This window comes from Prionailurus bengalensis, chromosome D3, assembly GCF_016509475.1.
Source record: "Prionailurus bengalensis isolate Pbe53 chromosome D3, Fcat_Pben_1.1_paternal_pri, whole genome shotgun sequence".
Lineage (NCBI taxonomy): Eukaryota > Metazoa > Chordata > Mammalia > Carnivora > Felidae > Prionailurus > Prionailurus bengalensis.
The window spans coordinates 88,736,872-88,755,759 of NC_057356.1; the positions used below are offsets into that span (position 1 = coordinate 88,736,872).

Below are 18,888 nucleotides of genomic sequence, written 5' to 3' on the forward strand. Positions count from 1 at the left end.
TCAGTAATCAAAAACCTCTCAATGAACGAAGATCCAAGACCACATGGTGAATTCTACTAAACATTCAAAGAAGATTTTATATCTATCTTCCAAAAAATTGAAGAGGAGGAAATGCTAACTGATTTTATGAGGCCAGTATTACCCTAAAATCAAAACGAGACTAGGACACCCCACAAAAGAAAAAAAAAAAGGAGGAAAGAAAGAAAGAAAGAAAGAAAGAAAGAAAGAAAGAAAGAAGAGGGAGGAACAGAGGGAGGGAGGGAGGGAGGGAGGAAGGAAGGAAGGAAGGAAGGAAGGAAGGAAGGGAACAAAGAAACAAGGAAACAAAGAAAGAAAGAAACAAAGAGAAAGAAAGAAAAAATTAAAAGTCATTATCCCTGATGAACACAAGTGCAAAATCCTCAACAAAATATTAGCAAACTGAATTAAGTAAAAATGATCGGTATATAACATGCCCGAGCGAGATTTATCCCAGGGTTGTAAGGATGGTTCGATGTCCACAAACCAATCCATATAATTCACCACATTAACAAAATAAAGCATAAAAATTATATGATCATCTCAAAAAGATGCAGAAAAAGCACATGACAAAATGCAACATCCACTTATGATAAAATCTCTTAACGGGGCGCCTGGGTGGCTCAGTCGGTTAAGCGGCCGACTTCGGCTCAGGTCATGATCTCGCGGTCCGTGAGTTCAAGCCCTGCGTCGGGCTCTGTGCTGACAGCTCAGAGCCTGGAGCCTGTTTCAGATTCTGTGTCTCCCTCTCTCTGACCCTCCCCCGTTCATGCTCTGTCTCTCTCTGTCTCAAAAATAAATAAACGTTAAAAAAAAATTAAAAAAAAAATCTCTTAACAAAGCAAGTAAAGAGGGAATGTACATCAACATACTAAAAGCTCTATATGACAAACCCACGGCTAACATCATACTCGATGGTTAAAAGCCAAAAGCCTTTCCTGTAAGATTGGGAACAGGACAAGAAGGCCCACTCTTTCCATTTTTATTCAACACTGTGTTGGAAGTCTTATGTGGAGCAAAAAAAGAAATAAAAGGCATCCGAATTGGAAAGAAAGAAATGAAACTGTCACTACTGGAGGGCAACATAATTGTATACACGGAAAGTGCTGAAAACTCCACCAAAAAACCGTTAGAACTAATTAATGAACATAGTAAAGTCACAGCATACAAACTTAATAACAAAATCTGTTGCATTTTTATACACCAACAACACACTGTCAGAAAGATAAATTAAGAAAAAAACCCTTCATAATTGCTTCAAAAAAATAGCTAGGAATTAATTTATCCAAGGAGGTGAAAGCCCTGTACACTGAAAAGTACAAGACATTGATGAAACAAACTGAAGACACAAATAAATGGAAAGATATTCTGTGCTTATGGATTGGAATAACTTATATTGTTAAAATATCCGTATCAGCCGAAGTAACCTATCCATTCAATGAACTCCTTATCAAAATCCCACTGGCGTTTTTCAGAGAAAGAGAACACAGAATCCTAAAATTCCTATGAACCACAAAGGTCCCAAATAGCCCAAGAAATCTTGAGAATAAAAACAAAGCTGAAGGCACCACAGTCCTTAATTTCAAACTGCATTACAAAGCTACAGTAATCAAAACAACATAGCGTCGGCATAGAAACAGACACACAGATCAAGAAACAGAACAGAGAGCCCAGAAATAAACTCACACATATACAGTCAATTAACTTATGACAGAGGCAAGAATATACAATGGGGAAAGGACAGTCCCTTCAATAAATGATGCTGGGAAAATGGGACAGCCACACACAGGAAAGCAACTGGACCCTTCTCTCACACCACACACCAAAAGTGGTTCAAAATGGATTACAGACTCAAATATATGCCCAGAAATCATACAACCTCCTAGAATAAAACATAGGTAGTAAACCCCTTGACATAATCTTTGGTGATTTTTTTTTTTTTTTGGCTCTGACTCCAAAGGCAATGGCAACAAAGGCAAAAATAAACAAATGGAATTGTATCAAACGAAAAACCTTCTGCACAGTAAAGTAACCATCAACAACATAAAAAAGCAAGCTCTGGGTTAGGAGAAGCTATTTTCAAATCATGTATCTGATAAAGGGTTAATATACAAAATATATAAAGAGATCATACAACTTAGGGGTGCCTGGGTGGCGCAGTCGGTTAAGCGTCCGACTTCAGCCAGGTCACGATCTCGCGGTCCGTGAGTTCGAGCCCCGCGTCAGGCTCTGGGCTGATGGCTCGGAGCCTGTTTCCGATTCTGTGTCTCCCTCTCTCTCTGCCCCCCCCCCCCCGTTCATGCTCTGTCTCTCTCTGTCCCAAAAATAAATAAACGTTGAAAAAAAAAATTAAAAAAAAAAAAAGAGATCATACAACTCAATAACAAAAACAAATAATCTGATTTTTTTACATGGGCAGAGGATCTGAAGAGACATTTTTCCAAAGAAGACATACAGATGGCCAACATAAAAAGATGTCCAACGTCACTAATTATCAGGGAAACGCAAATCCAAACCACCATGGGATAGCATCTCACATCTCCAAGACTTGCTATTATCCAAAAGATAAGAAATAAAAACAGTTGGTGTTGACAGGAATATAAATTGGTTCAGCCTCTGTGGCAAACAGTATGGAGGTTCCTCAAAAAACTAAAAATAGAACTACCATATGATCTAGCTATGCACCTCGGGGTATTTATTCAAAGAAAACAAAAACACTAATTTGAAAACATATACACCTCTATGTTCCTTGCAGCATTGATTATAATAGGCAAGAAATGGAAACAACCTAAGTGTCCATCAGTGAATGAATGGATAAAGAAGATTGTATATATGTGTGTGTGTATACAGGTATATATAACATTATAAAATTATGTATGTCATAAAGAAGATGAATTCAAATACTCACACACACACACACACACACACACACACAGTGGAATACTACTCAGCCATAAAAAGAATGAGATCTTGCCATTTGTAATAACATGAATGGACCTTAAGGGCATTATCCTACGTGAAGTAAATCAGACACAGAAAGACAAATACTGTATGATTTCACTTATGTGTGGATTCAAAAAAAAACACAATAAAATAAAATAAAACCCAACTCACAGAAGCAAAGGACAAATTAATGGTTGCCGGGGTGGGGGGCGGATGGGGAGGGGATTTGGGGGGGGTGACATTTGAGAAGGGGATCAAGAGGTATGAACTTCCAGTCATACAATAAATGAGTCATAGGGATGTAATGTATACCACGGGGACAGTAGTCAATAATAATGTATTGCATATTATATAACTGTATATGGTGACAGGGAAATTAGTCTTATCATCATCATTTCCCAGTGTATACAAATATCAAATCATTATGATATACATCTGAAATTAACACAATGTTACATGCCAATGGTACCTCAGTAAAATAAAAGAGGAACTGTGACTCTGTTTCATAACTTTTCTGTCTGACAGCCTTTGCTGTGCTGAATGTAGACTATTTCGGGTCTACAGTGTAAATATAATAGAAAGACCACACAATGCTATCTGATCTAAACTCATTCAACCTTGTATTAATCAAATCAAGTCCTCCTTTCAACTTCAGCCTTTTATTCTTGCAGCTCTTACTGCAAAAGTAAAATTCAGTTGTTGAGAAAATGATATAGGTAAATAGATGTAAGCACTTCCTTTTTTTTTTTCTTTCTTACCAAACCATGTATCAGAACTCTGATTATGTAGAGAAGAAAATTTAGGAGCTGTCGATATGGCTAATACTCACACATGCATTCACATTTCAAATAAGAAGAAAAGCACCACACTGGATAATTAAAATAACATCGAGTCCATGACAATATTTTACCTAATAATATATTTCATTGAACATGCGTAGAAATCTTAGAGCACTCAGTTTAAATCACTGCACTGCACTGCGTCCTTTCCATTGCCTTTGATGTCAATCGGCTTGGAGTCTAAGAGGAAGCTAGGAATTGGGCAGAATGTTCCTCAAACACTCTGAGCTCTCAGATGAAAGCTTCTGTTTAAGTACAAAGTATTACAATAATTGCAATATATTTAACAACACCACTCCCTTCCATGGCAGCACCTGACTACCGCACCTCTCTCATAGGGCATGTAGAGGGTGTGTTTCATAAAACCAGCTCAGAAAAAAAGATCGGCAAAAGAGGAAGATTTCACAAACATTACATTATATGCCTGTGATTAGCAGAAAATGTCTCCACTAGAAAGGAAAGTTCAAAGCTCACAAAAGATAGTTGTTCCTAAATAGAGATTGGAAGGATTACTTTCCCCAAGAGATAGCATCCTGCATGTTTTTCTTCCTTAAGATTGAATAAAGTCCCTCCTAATGCTACTGGGCTGGGCACAGAGCAGATGTTACAGGTTTCTCCTTTGTTTATATTTTCCAGGGGTAAAGAACACTGAAGCATGTAGGCAGCTGGCTGTACTGTTAAGGGAGAATTCTTTTCTACGCGGAAAGCATTCTCAGTTTGAGTTAAAAAAATGTGGATTACACAGAAAGGGTATTCCTCTGCTCTGAAAACTCATTTAAAAATTACCAACTACAGTATTGTCTCTTTTTTTTTTTTTAGCTTGAGTACTTGTATTTGTCTAAGTAGTACCAAAAAATACAGCCTCCTTTTCAAAAATGAAAGTGTTAATAATAGTGCTAATAAATTTTCACTGTATCTCCATCTGGGCTCGTTCAATTCTTCCTCGTTCTTCTCCACCCCCCACCTAGGCTAATCATTATTCATTTTTCTGCAGGACATTTGATTTAAATCTTTAAGATTAAAAAAAATGTCCTATAAGATGAGAAAACGATGTCATTTTATTACTATGAGCACTTTTCTATGTTTTCTCACTAAATTATCTGTGGGCTACCAAACTTCCCATCATGTGGCTTTTAACATTTTCGGGGATTCTGAACTCATCCCTCTTCTCAGAAGTGGGAGAGTATCAGTGAGGCCCCTTTGCCCTTCTCCAGGCCTCACCCTTGTCCCTGGTTTCTGCAGATCCCAGGACCAGACTCAGCCGACTCCTGTGTCATGTTGCCCACCCTCACCACCCTATGCGTGCTCGACTACTCCCTAGGTGACTCATCAGTGCCCTGTGGCCTGGGCACTGACACAGTATCCAAAAGTAGCCATAATCCATGAAATAAAAAGTGAGGACTAGTTCAATGTGTCACGAGATATAGGAAATACCCCCTGCCCTTTTTTTTTTAAGGAAAGACAGAGTGTGAAAGAGAGAGAGGGACAGAGGGAGAGAGAGAGCAAGAGAGAGAGAGAGAGAGAGAGAGAGGGAGAGAATCCCAAGCAGGCTCTGCTCAATCAGCACTGAGCCCAACGCGGGGCTCGATCTGAAGACCCTGGGATCATGACCTGAGCCAAGATCATGAGTCTGATGCTCAACCGACTGAGCCACCCGCGTGCCCCGGAAATACCCCTTTAAGAATGTTTCCATGGCATCGTCCCTGGCTCTGCCCTCCTACACTGCATATCCACACATGACCTCCAGGTAGCTAGTTCCCATCCACCACCAGTCCAGAAGCAGAGCTACTAGGAACATAAGAGTCCCAAACTAAAAGGTTGTTTTTTTTTTTAAAGCTGTATAGGAAGAAAAGTCAGAGACTCAGATATTAAGAAATAGACACAAATTTTGAAACAAGAGCTGACACAAACTCGCGTCCCACTCCAGCAGGATGAAAGCAGAGACAGAACAGGGGAGCTGGCCCACGGTGGTCTGAGATGTGGAGCACCCCTGAAAAATCTCTCCATGCTACCAAGATAAATCATCAAGTACCTTAGCTGGGAGCGATTCAACTGGCATTTATATAATTAAGCTTTAATATTTGCATCCCACACTCACTACACAATCTTCTGATTATAAACTGGACCGCATGTGTGTATGTTTGCTTACAAGAAAAACTGGGCTGTGTGATTTGAAGCATTCTTATTAAAAAGGCATATATTTTTACACATGTGTACATGTGTGTGTGTGTGTGTGTGTGTGTGTGTGTACCAACGTGTACACAGACATACGCATATTCCGCCTTTTTAGCTTGGTTGATATGATTAATTCCTAAATGTGAGTACATTCTCAGTGTGTTGACTTCAACTTTCTGAGACTATAAATTAAGACTGAGATTCCAGATCGGAGTAAATTCATAACAATAATAAAGACCACCTGGCCTTCCCACTGCTATTTCTTCTTTGACGATTTTGATGACTTGCCATCACGCATAACTATAACCCCCACAAGGAGGCCTAGACCCACATAAACAAGCTAACAAGGAAAAGTAACATCTTACAGGTACTAGTTTCGCACATTCACTCCCCGAAGCAGAGAAAGGGCAGTTGGAAATGAAAAATTCGGGGATACTTGTTCTCCCAATAAACGATGCCAACCCCTACTTTGTTCTTAAAGAACACATGATCAAATTAATAAAAACAATAGCTACTGATAGTTGAGATCTCGTATTTGAAGTGAAAAATCCACAAGGATCCATGGGTTGGCAGGCGGCCAGTGTTCAAGCAATCCAAAAAACAGGTGGTCAGTACTGTCCCTATTTTATCGACTGAAATACTGAGGCACCGAACATTAAGGATCATGTCCACAGTTTACAGCAAGCCAGAAATAAGAAAGCCAGGGCTGAGGCCAGATGGTGTCCCCAAACCAGTGTTCCTCACAGCTGTGCTGGGGTCCAGCTCTGCAAGTGACCTGGTGGGCGGGGCTCTCCCCTCCAACGCGTGGTCCATTTGGATGCCTTGGTGATTGCGGCAAGGCTTTCGACTTTAAGTCATGACGTTGACTTCAGGAACTCTATGGCTTTCGTTTCGCCAAATCGCCACTTAAAGCATCGTCCCCAGTCCAAATTAACCCAGATTCAACCGAAGCCTGCCTGACCCCCTATTCCCTAAACGCTGTCTAAATGATTACTAATCCCTGCCCCCTTCCTCTTTCATTAACTAATTGGCTTCCTCAATACTGGCTCTTTCTGGAATGAGTAGCAGATGACGGTGCCACTCAGGCAATGGCCTTGGGCCACGGAACGTCAGAGTCTGCAGTCACGGAAGTTCTACACGTCTCCCTTTTAAGGTCCTACTGCTCCTTCATATGCCAAGTGTGCGCCTCCCCCTGCCCTTAGTTTGCTCTCCTTTATCTGAGTGGAAACAGAAGCCTCGGTCCATCCGTAACTCATCCTCAGTTTCATGGAACCATCCCCTTTCGTTCCTTTCTGATCCAGTCCGTCATGGCAGTGAAATCCCCTTTTGTATACAGATCAAGTAAAAGGGGCTCTACAGAAACAAGGCACAAAGAACGTTGCACAGGGAACACAGTGGCTTTTTAAAACCCTTGGAAAAGCAGACTGGGCTCCGCCATTTATGTTATCTCCGGCAGAGCTAGAAATGTGGATAGCCTCACTTACGCTGATAAAGTGGACCCGACAACTTTACACAACCTGAGTCTTAAGTCCTAGACACTATCCCCCTGATCTCCAATCCCAGGATGAAAATATAACGTACAAAAACCTAGAGCTATCTTTAAGTCCTGGCTATACCCAAAATTATCCGTTAAGAAAAAAAAAAATGTATTTCCATTCACCACTCAAGCACTAGTTAAAGTAATCTCGGCGTCTGCAACTTTTTGGAGCACATCAAGCTAGTCTGATCGCCAGGGTGAAATACTCCTGCTTTCTGTGAAGGATCCAGTATCAACAAAGCACAATCAAAACCACAATATCTCTTAGCGATACTATAAAAACATTCCTAATGCTTGAGGTCGATACGTACAACGCTATCAATACATGACCTAGTCGACATAAACCATAATATCATAACGAAAGTCATCATTAATCTCATATTAATTATTTTTAAAGTTGTAGCGCTTAACCTGAGCAGCAGAACCCTGCTCTTAACGTTACCTGTGTAACATGGAATAGAAACTCCAACAAATTTTACGCATCTTCCAATGTCACCTATGCCTGTTACCGCCTCAGTAAAGCAACCCACACAAACTAAAAATATATGCAATCATATAGAAATAATGCGCTTCAGGTAAGTTTGAGTCATCTTTCCATTAAAAAAAAAAAGGACTCTACTTCATCAAATCTCAAATCGCTTCAGCCTGACGCTGCAATTTAAAAAGGTAATAACCAATTTTTATTGTAATAAATGACAACTCATCATCAAGTGAGCCAGTCAACATCATAGACTTTTTTTTTTTTTAATATTAGCAGGTGAAAAGGAAAATGGACCCAGGATGAATAATTATATAATGACGGATAATGTCTGCAGCAAATGAATATTTGGCTGCTAAGGGCCTCTGGCTTTCATCACAACTGTTAGGAATTTGCATTTCTAAAAAGGGATTAGACTGCTTTATGCTAAGATCCATTTGCCTTAAAAATTATAATTTTCAGAACAAAAGAATTTTTTATTCAGGTTCTCCAAAGATCATTTAGATGGATACATTTTACACTACAATTGTCTTTTCAAGTTTATAGGGATTCAATGTATACTGTAATTAGTTTCTTTATTACAAGTCACCTCTCAAATTACACATTTCAGCATAATGGAAGTCCATTTAATTAACTGTGCTCCTGATGATCATACAGACCCCTGAGTCACTACACTTCACCTCTAGTGGAGGCTAAATTTTAAGGAAAATTTATTTTCCGTTCAGGAAATTTCATTTCCTTACAAAATGAAAAGAGAAAGCACTGTAGGTGTGATGTTGAATAGAACTAGAAAATTCTTTGAACACCTATGAAGCCGTCTTACAAATGTTCTTCTACTATGAGGACAGAAAACTAAGGAAGAGAAAAATAATTGTATGAAAAAACAAACAAACAAACAAACAAACAAACAAACCCTTACTTACCAGGTGTGAAATTGTATCGAGCTGAAAATCCCATAGATTCCAGCTCTCCATCAGCGAAAAATTTAATCCATAGAAATCTTCCACTGGATTTTATTACAGGTGGGTTTTGTTGTCCACAAAAACGTCCAATTATTGGAGAAAATCCAAAAGGTCCATCTCGAACTTCAATATGATCAAATTTGCACTCCCAAGACGGCTCAATAGAGTACTTTTCATCAAAGTAAAGTTCAATGCACTGTCTTGGGGCAGCTGAAAAAAAAGGAAAGAGTATGTCTAGGAGGCCGTTTTTTAAGTCTTTAGTTTGATTTCTGTGACGCGACTTCCAATTTTATCTGTACATCTTCTATCAAAGTCTGAGTCTGACATCATGGGAGCACAAAGCAAGTCTGTCATAGTTAGCGTTCTAAGGGAAAACGTTCCCGTAAGCATGTCTCAGGGATGCTCCTTAAAACTGATGATGTTGCACAAAATATTATTCAGACACAAAATGACCATTTAGATATCTAACACAGACCCGACGATCACCGTGCTTTTGTGAAAGACCACTACCATCGGGCTTAGTAAACAGAAAGACCTCTTTCTGTCATTTTTCCCATATTTGCCGAAGTATCCAGTTTTGAGGTCAAAAACCACTTAAGAATTGTTCAGCACAGAGTCATCCAAACATTCGAAAAGTCCCAGGGAGATGTATCGATTGCACCCAAGCGCACATACGAAGATATTAAGAGTAGTTTTTCTACAGCACAAACCTTACCACGGCACCCGCAGGTTTAAACTTATTCAGCAACTCTCTATCAGCTACAGGAAAAAAGATCAATGCACTTGACATGCAGGACCTTTATGGGTCCTACACTTCACTCCTCCAGGATCTTCCCCTCCAGACACAGCCCAAGCTGAGGCCGCTTGAGGCACAGGGTGTTTTCAAAGGCCTCATGCTCTTTCAGACTTTCGCGTATTTTACCACTTTCTGGAGTATCGGTCTCCCAATTTCGCCAACTCCTGTTTGTGTAGGAAACTCTTGCTTTAAAGAACCATCTCTCTAAATCTACTCACGAAAGCCAAAAATCTATTCACCTTCGTATTTCAGCACTCAGCGCAGTACTTATCATTGAGGATTTCTCAAAAAAAAAAAAAAAAGAAAGAAAGAAAAAGAAAAGAAAAGAAAAAAGAAAAAAATACCTCTTTGGGGCAGAAGAGTAAACGAGCTTATCTTCATAACCGTTTTGATAGCTCTCTTAGGAAGAGCCTCAGAGGGCCAGTGGCTCTATAAACCTCTACATGAATGCATTTGCTAGCACCCTTCCATTCCTCCCTTGTCATGTCCAAAACAGCTCAAAATCCTGGCACTCCAGATTGATATTCAGCCAGGATACCCCAGAATGGCCATAACAGTTGTCGAAATATCCGCACATATTTATCCTAGTTAGTAAACAGCTGTTGCCTCGAGTCCTTTGAGTGTTTCCCTGCCATGTGGCCCTCTTCGGGGACCAACACCCTCCAGAAACTTCAAAGTTAAGACCTGGCACAAGGAAGGCCTGATCCCCATGTGGTCGGTAATCATTCCGAACGACTGCTGTCCCCACCACACCAGTTCTTAAATATGTATTGAATATCACCCTTGATGGCTTTAAAATTAAAGCCTTGTGTGCACGGATGTCAAAAATTTATAGAGAACTGAGATACACGATGACTTGGAAATTAGAGACTTCCAGAATAAAATATAACCCTGATGATCCCCGAGGATAAAACTGAAGCTCATTTGGTTAAAGGTCAATGCGTGTTTTAAGACTCTTTTGGGGATTATTTTTAATCTCTAAAAATGTTTATGAGTCTTTGGACATTGAAAAGAGACATTTACTGCTCTTACCGGCAAAACCAGGGATGATTTTATCTACCACTAACATAGATTCGCAAAGGGCAACAAATGTAGTACTACCTAATGACAGATTTGATGAAGTTCCAGTGATTTTTTTTTTAATCTATGAATTGGAAACTATCCTAAGACATCACTTGGAAAACTATGTTTTTTTCCCTTCAAGGTTATTAGTTCAATCACAAAAAGGCAAAGGCTAGGGGCCCCTGGGTGGCTCAGTTGGTTAAGCGTCCGACTTCGGCTCAGGTCACGATCTTGCGGTCTGTGAGTTCGAGCCCCGCGTCGGGCTCTGGGCTGATGGCTCAGAGCCTGGAGCCTGCTTCCGATTCTGTGTCTCCCTCTCTCTCTGCCCCTCCCCCATTCATGCCCTGTCTCTCTCTGTCTCAAAAATAATAAAATAAACATTAAAAAAAATTAAAAAAAAAAAGGCAAAGGCTTAAGACACTGGACCCATATACGAATTAGCATTCAGTATAACATTTATACCTATTACCATCTTATAGAATGTGCCTGCTGGTTTATTTCCTCTCTGGCAAGCCAATATAAGTTTCCTAAGGAAATAAACAATTTCAGGATATAGGATATTTCCTTTCGATGTGAATAACGTATGGCTAGGGAACCTTAAAGCAAAGAGAGCAGCCCTGTGCTAACTTACTTAATAAAAATCTGTTGATCAACAAATATCCATCTATTTTTCGCTATTAAAAATGCACGGTCATCGGACACGAATTCACTTACATTTCCTTCATTTTCATCGTCACTTAAGTTCCCTCCAACGTGGATGAACAAACCTCTCAATGTTCCATCAGGACACATACCAGCGTTATGGCTTTCCCTAGGCAGGACTACACGCAGACAGTTCACTTTCCTGTGGTCCATCATGCGGACGTCAACCACACGCGCTCATATACGAAATCCCACTAACTGAATTTTAGAAGGCAGTAAAATAACGTTTTAAAAAGAAGTACGTCATAGGGGCTCCTGAGTGGTTCAGTCAGTTAAGCGTCCGACTCCTGATATCAGCTCATGTCTTGAACTCAGGGTCCTGAGTTCAAGCCCTGCACTGGGCTCCACACGGGGCATGGAGCCTACTTATAAACAAACAAACAAACAAACAAAGAGCACGTGGTTGTAGTTCAAGACAACGGCTTATGGTGCACGTAAGCCATTGGAAGCTAAGTCCAACTCCCTACACTTACATGTTCTTTCCCTTCAAATCTCTCAATTCACGGCTGCCTTTCTCTGTAACATCTTCTGCAAGTCATCTGGTATGTAACTCGGAAGTTCCTTTTCGAGAAGTCTTACCGTGTCATTGGGCACGGTGAAAAATCTGGGCGCTTTCACCTGAACATAGGTACAGAACATGGCCTCTGATTGGAGGGAATTCTAGGACAACCTGAGATCCATGCGAGGAGTCTTCCTCTCTGTGACTGGGACGCCACCTGCGTTTACCAGAACCTCACCTTACCTCCAGAAACTTAGCCAATCATTGAGCCCTCTCTTGTACTTTCAAGGCACCTTTTCCTACAGAACAGGCTCTTCTTTTCAGAATTAAGTATGACAGTCTGCCCCCGCTGCAAGAAGACGGAGAGACAAAGAAAGTAACTGCCTTTCCACCTTGGGTCCATCAACACCACCCACACCCACACCTCCGTCCGCTGGGAGCCAGCCCCCACGCCTGCTAGGGCACTGAGTGCACACCTCCTAAAGTGTCTCCCTAACAGCGTCTCAGGGGCCTCACGCAATAGATGTGTTCGCTTTTACCTCAGGTTTGTTTGCCGTCACAACTGGCACCTCGGCTTCTCCCTTCTTCCTGAAATGTCACCTGCACTAGGTACTGAGGCCTCTTTCGCCTCGTCTCCGGTCCATCTCCCTGGCTTGTCCTTCACCGCCTCCCTGTCATCCTTTCCTTTACTCTCCCATCCCTTACACGCTGTTTTTCAGAAGACTATTCTCTTATCTTCTTTCTGCTCTTTCTAGACCAGTGCTCTGGGGCCACTGCATCCCAATGGAGAGCTATCGCAACATAATGCTACCTGCAGCTCCAGCAAAGACCAACTAAGCCAGAGTTCTTGGGGGCAGACCCGGGCATCGGTATTTTCTGAAAGATTTAAAAAAGAAAAAAAAAACAGTGCTCCAAATGCTCTCTCTGGATCATTTCATTCATACTAAGAGCCTCAACCACAGTCTATATTTATGACCTCTAAATATCTATTTTCAGCAAAGAGCTCTCCAGTGAGCTGAAAACTCATATACCCAATGTCTTTATGAGGCATCTCCATAAACACCAAAATGGAGCCCATTAATTTTCCTTTAAACACTCCTTCTCCACCCGTATCCTTTACCTCCATCAATATGTCTCCAAGCCAAACACTTTGGAATCGTCCTGGGATTTCCTATCTCCCATCCCTACCTCCAGCCGCTCACAACTCAGTTTCCTAAATACCCCTCATGTCTTCCTTTGGTGCCACAGCCAACGTAACTTGCGCGGGTCAGGCTTTTCCTATGGTTTACTTGGGCTTTCACAATAGTTCCTGCTTGCTTCTTTTCCTTCAGTTACTTGCCCCAAAGGGCGGGTTCATTCTCCATGTAATTTATTTCAGTGACATCCCACTGTCTAGAATATTAATGTTCCAACGTCCATGGGTGGAGCCAATGGAGTGCCAAGTTCTCCTTCTCTGAGACCCTCTGCCTCCTGAGCCCCTCTTCACTGCCGCTCCCCTCACCCTACGCAGAAGCCCACGCGATTCTCCCTGTGGGTCCCAATCACACCACATCTCAGCACATCTGCACCTGCCATTCTGTACAGAGAATTCTCTCCTGGAAGTTTTACAAAACTGAGTGAAAACACCTGCTCCCCCTTGTAGCCTCGTCTTCTTTCTCCTATTCCGAACGAACACTGCTAGTTTGGGGGGGGGGGTGCCTTCAGATCTTTGACTGGAAGGGGCATGGTCACCAGACCATATTATAAGTTCCACAGGCAAGAGCCGTGGTTGTTTTGTTAAAGGCTCTCTACACTGTGCCTAGAAGAGTGGCTACTTCTTAGTAGTTGTTCAAAAAATACCTGTTAAATAAATGCATGGACGGAAAACCATGGCTAGGATAGAGTACTTCAAAAAGGGTGTAGAAATATAACCAATAGCCACGGGAGCTTCTATCCACTTCCCAACTGTAAGTTTTGTCCTTGACATAACTAGGAATGAATGTGACTATGTGCCTGAGATTGAAATGCGAGCAATGTTTTTTAATAGGCATGAAAGCACAATTAATACGCGAAACTTTCCCTCTGAATTAATCCTTTAAATGAGAGAAGTCATTGATTTTATTCTTTGTAACAATGCGCAGTTTTAAAATACTGATTCTTCAAAACACGAATTAGGTGAATTTAACCAAGACATTTAACCCCTCTGTGCCTGTTTCCTTGTCTATAAAATGAGGACAAAAAAAAAAAAAAAAACCAATACTTACTCCCTAGGATTAAATGTTTTACCCTATGATAAGGTCTTTGAAAATTTTATATACATATCTATGCATACATGCACATATACACATAATAGATAGGTAATGCTACCTTGATAAAGGGAACAACTAAGTCTAACCCAGAATTTCCATATTTCAATTTCCTTTTCTATCAATCATCTGAGGAATAAAACTGCCGGAGCCCAGATTTCTCAGTTTTAGCCTTCATGATCAGAGCTGAGTCTCTTTCCTTCTTCGTGGAGTGCAGTGCATCTTTGCTAAAAGTTCAACCTCACACACAAAAAGGAGAAGGGCAATATCCTTAGCTTAAAAGTTACAAAAAGATAAAAGAATCATTTCTAGATAGAAGTCCTTTTTTTTTGTTGTTGTTTTTTAACGTTTATTTATTTTTGAGACAGAGAGAGACAGAGCATGAGCGGGGGAGGGTCAGAGAGAGGGGGACACAGAATCTGAAACAGGCTCCAGGCTCTGAGCTGTCAGCACAGAGCCCGACACGGGGCTCGAACTCATGACCTGAGCCGAAGTCGGCCGCCTAACCGACTGAGCCACCCAGGTGCCCCTCTAGATAGAAGTTCTTGAAAGCGGTTAAACAGAAAGCCTCTTCTCTGAAACATCTACCAAATGAATATGCCCCTCATTTAGAAGCAGATATTGAACATATACTGTCTTTTTCATTAAGGTAGACCAATCTGTCTGTGCCTGTGTGGGCGGGAAGGGTTGCAGGTTTGGGGCTATTAGGTATTCACACTTGTGATATTGAAATCTTCATCACGAGATGAAATGATCATTTATTTTAGAAAGCTGTACTTAATCGAGTGGTGTCTACAAGGGTAATGGAAATTGGAAATGTTCGAAGAGAAATGAATCTCTTTTTCAGCACTATTTATCTTTTGAGTCAGGAAAGAGAATGATGAGAAGAAGCATCATAATTCGGAATCCTGACTTTGGCATTAAAGTATGATAATGTCACTTGTTAGCACAAATTAAGGCAACTATCATTCAGATTGTTTGGGACCATGATTATAGATTTATTTTTGACATAAATATCTTTTTTGTGCTTTATTAGCGAAACACTAACAACTGTACAGGTTATTCTACTAACTGTTAGCCAATGAAATACTAGTTTCCAAAACCATTGTACGTTAGGCAATATTATGCCAACCTGTGCCTCCATTCCACTAATTTAGAATTCTGGATCAATTAAACCAAGTGCAAAATTAACTGTTATTGATTTGCTTTTATTTGCCAGACTCTACTTATCTTAACCCATTACTAATAATTTCAATAATTAGCTTGATTCCACATTTTACAGTTTCTTGATTCTTGAAGAGATATTTATGTGCGTGGTCCCGAAAACCAATCTTTGTGATGTCTTGGGGCATTCTGTCCGCCCAAAGCATAGAGATGGCCAGGTCTGGCTCAGAGCTCTCCCCAGCCCTGATTCTTTGCCCCTTACCTTCTATGATGTAGATGCACTCTCGGTCAGGGGGGTACTTGCTGGGGTAGTTGGGAGAGGTAAAAATACCTCCCTCTGCATGTTTTGTCCAAGTCCCACACTGCACTGACTTCTGAGTTTCTGAGGTGGTTTGCTTCTCTGTAAAAAATGAAAACAAGAGGCATCATCCAATTTTCTATAAGACTAAAAATAGAGAGGACATTCTTATAGTATCCATTAGTAAATTGCTTTTGAAATGTTGTCTTAGTCAAAATCAATCAATTAGACACACTATAAAATGTTCAGATATTCTGGAATATTAAGAATATGAGAAAAATAGGGAAACATAAATAACTAGAGGTCCTCCACTGCGTTTACCCCCCCAAAACACACCTGTTCCTTTCTTGGTCGCCCCAGACAAATGGAAGATGATTAAACTTGCTACAACTGAAACAGAAAAGAAAAACGAGAAAGAGATCATATTAATATACACTGAGATGATCATATTCGATAACACCAGAAAGCTCAAATAATACCAAAGCATATTAAGTTTATCACTGCTCACTGTTCCAAGCTAACTCAGAACATGCCCCAACTGGTTACAAATGTACAAGTCAGGACAGTCAGTGCCCAGAACTGATGCAAGTTAAGACTGGATGGGACCTGAACTGCAAATGTGCACCTCAAGACTTCGGAGGGGATGCTGTCATCTACTAATGCCACGTTACAGTAGGATTTCAGGACCCGCATTGTGTCCAGACTGCCCTTCAAGAATGGCTTTGCTAGCACCTCTGAAGGAAGAGCATAAGCCAGGGGAAAGTCTGAAAAGGCAAACAATGAGGGCCAAGAGGGACCAGAACGCACTGCCAGTGTTGTTGTATTTTAGAAAATAAATACTCAGGCCAATCTTCTGTCAGGTGGGGGAGGGGCACAGGAGAAAACGGATGAATGTGAATCGGGGGCACTGGGCAGCAGGATAAACACGTTTCTTATAAAAAGGTACTGTCCCATCAAGTAACCCCTGTCCTCAGCATCTTCTAAGCGAAGAAATTAATTCCTTCTAACCTTCACGTTGACTTAATATTTGGTATTACCCAGAAATAGATTCTTACTTTGAGGAAGGTGACTTCTAGAAGCATTTTATTGAGCCCATTTTTCGGTTTTATTTACTGCAACAAGAGTAAATCTGCAAAGGACCGTTTGAAACCCGAACTTTTGTTTTACTGGCACATCTTGAGTGGCTCAACATTTTTGTAAAACCGGAAGCTAGAAAAGTAATGAAACAATCTGGTCCTCATAAGGTCTGCTCTTTCCTCCTCACTTCATCGCTGTTATTTATTTTCTGCCCAGTGGCCTAAAATCTCTAAGTTCCATTAGGTGTATAATCGCATCTCCGCTTAAAAATGAATTGGGGGCAGGGAGAGTATCATTCACAGCGATTTCCTCAACCGAAGCACGCTGGCAGGGGCTTATAAATTTACGTTTTAAGATTATTCCAGGAAAAGCAGTAGGCCTTTTTATTAGTATTTGAGAAAGTACATCAATTTTATTACTTTGTGCTTCTGCCTGGTCATCTTTTAGAGTGAAACATTAGCTGTTGTCTGTTTAAACAGAAAAAAATATAGATAGATAGATAGATAGACTCTCTTATTTTAACTTGCCATGATTCTATACACACGCAGACACGCAGGTGCACAGCCATCAATATCAGGCTGTACGCGCCCTGTGTCTTTACTTTGCTTTTCCTGTTGTGGTGGAATCACACGTTGGAGCAAGTACTGTGCCTAACGCGTCCACAAAGCCGGGCTTTTAACTGCGTCGCACAGGATTCGCACCGGAATCCTTGCTTGTTAATAACAAATTCCCACCGCACGTTTCTCTCCTATCGCCGCTTGCTCCATGCCTTCCGAGGCCATTTTCCCCTCCACTGCACGCGCTACCCCGAGAACGCACCCCGAGAGGTCTTGGGGGCCACAGGAGTTGAGGCTGGCCCTCGCCCTCCCCGCAAGCGCCGCGTTCAGGTGCACCCTGCACTACCTCCTGGAGTGGAAACGTGGGCCCGCGGAGCTCCAGAAGCCCCGGGAAGAGGGCGATTCCCTGCACACCCCCCCCCCCCCGGCTGGCAGCCCCGCGCGCCGCCCCCTCCCACCTGCGCCCGCACCCGGGCCCGCTCCCGGCCGCGCCCGCACGTGCTCGCCTCCGCCCCCGGGACGTCCCCGCAGACCCAAAGGCTCCTTTTCCTCCGCAGAGTCTGAGACCCAGCGACCACCGGCCGCGCGCCGCCCCCACGCCCCCGGCCGGCCGTGCCGCAAGCCAGAAAGTTTACAGGTGCCCGGACTCGCGCGGACTGCGGGGTCCGGCCGGAGTGCGGCGGCGAGGCTTTTCCCTGCGCGTTCGGCCACGAGGGAGGAGGCGGGCGGGAGGAGGGACGGCGAGTGGCCCCGCGCGGCGGCGGGAAAGGTACTCACTGTGAAACAAACTGCGTCCATAGATCATGTCTGTTCCTTACACCAGAGGCTCCGATCTCCACTAATTCCATTTAGAGACGGGAAGACTTCCAGTGGTCGGGAGAGGACGGAGTCGGGGGATTTTCAGTGTGCCAACCGAGAACCGAACGGAGGGGGGGGGGGGAGAGGGGAGGGGAGAGAGATCCGAGCCCACACAGCAGCCAGATCCGAATTCCGGCGTCCTCCGCCCCTGGCTCGCGCTCGCGCTCGCTCGCTGTCTCACCGCCGCGAAGCCAGCATCCCCACCATGACGCTCGCATCACACCCGGGCGCCGATCGCCACCATCAGCACCGCCGGCGGCAGCACCCTCCTCCTTTGCATCATCGCCGCCGCCGCAGCTGTCAGGAGGACGCGCGGGCAGTCGGCGCGCGGGCGGCGGCGGGCGCGGGGCGAGCCCCGGGGCGCCCGGGCCGGGACCGGGGCCGGGGCCGGGGCCGGGCGGCGGGCGCGGCGAGGCGGGGGCCAGTCCAGTCCGACGGCAGCGACGGGGCGGGCGGCGGCGGCGGCTGGGGCTCGCTCAGTCCCCGGTTTCATACACCCCGAGCAGCAGGTCGGAGCAACCTCTCCGGGAGGATGTCCAGCGGCAGCCCTCCTCTCTCCAGCCCTTGGGGATCTTCCGCTGAGGCATTGAAGACAGGAGGAAGGGGTCCGTCATCGGCTCGCCGGGCTCCGCGCCACC

At 43.0% G+C, this 18,888-nt stretch overlaps 1 protein-coding gene across 8 annotated transcripts in view; it reads right to left on the reverse strand.

Annotated features, from left to right (window-relative positions):
- Positions 1 to 18,594, reverse strand: part of NETO1 (neuropilin and tolloid like 1) — a 127,534-nt gene extending 108,940 nt beyond the window's left edge. For 5 of the 8 annotated variants that reach the window (XR_006294021.1, XM_043559080.1, XM_043559079.1 and 2 more), the window contains exons 1-4: positions 18,170 to 18,589; positions 16,095 to 16,148; positions 15,723 to 15,860; positions 8,914 to 9,162 (exon numbers count right to left, since the gene is read on the reverse strand). Coding sequence is in view for 7 of the 8 variants with exons in the window: in XM_043559080.1 (XP_043415015.1) it covers positions 8,914 to 9,162; positions 15,723 to 15,860; positions 16,095 to 16,148; positions 18,170 to 18,197 (469 nt within the window). In the remaining variant the exon portion in view is untranslated. Of the gene's footprint in view, positions 1 to 8,913; positions 9,163 to 15,722; positions 15,861 to 16,094; positions 16,149 to 18,169 lie in introns of all 8 variants that reach the window. The other 3 variants (XM_043559081.1, XM_043559082.1, XM_043559083.1) reach the window with 2 other exon arrangements.
- Between the last annotated feature and the right edge of the window lie 294 nt (positions 18,595 to 18,888).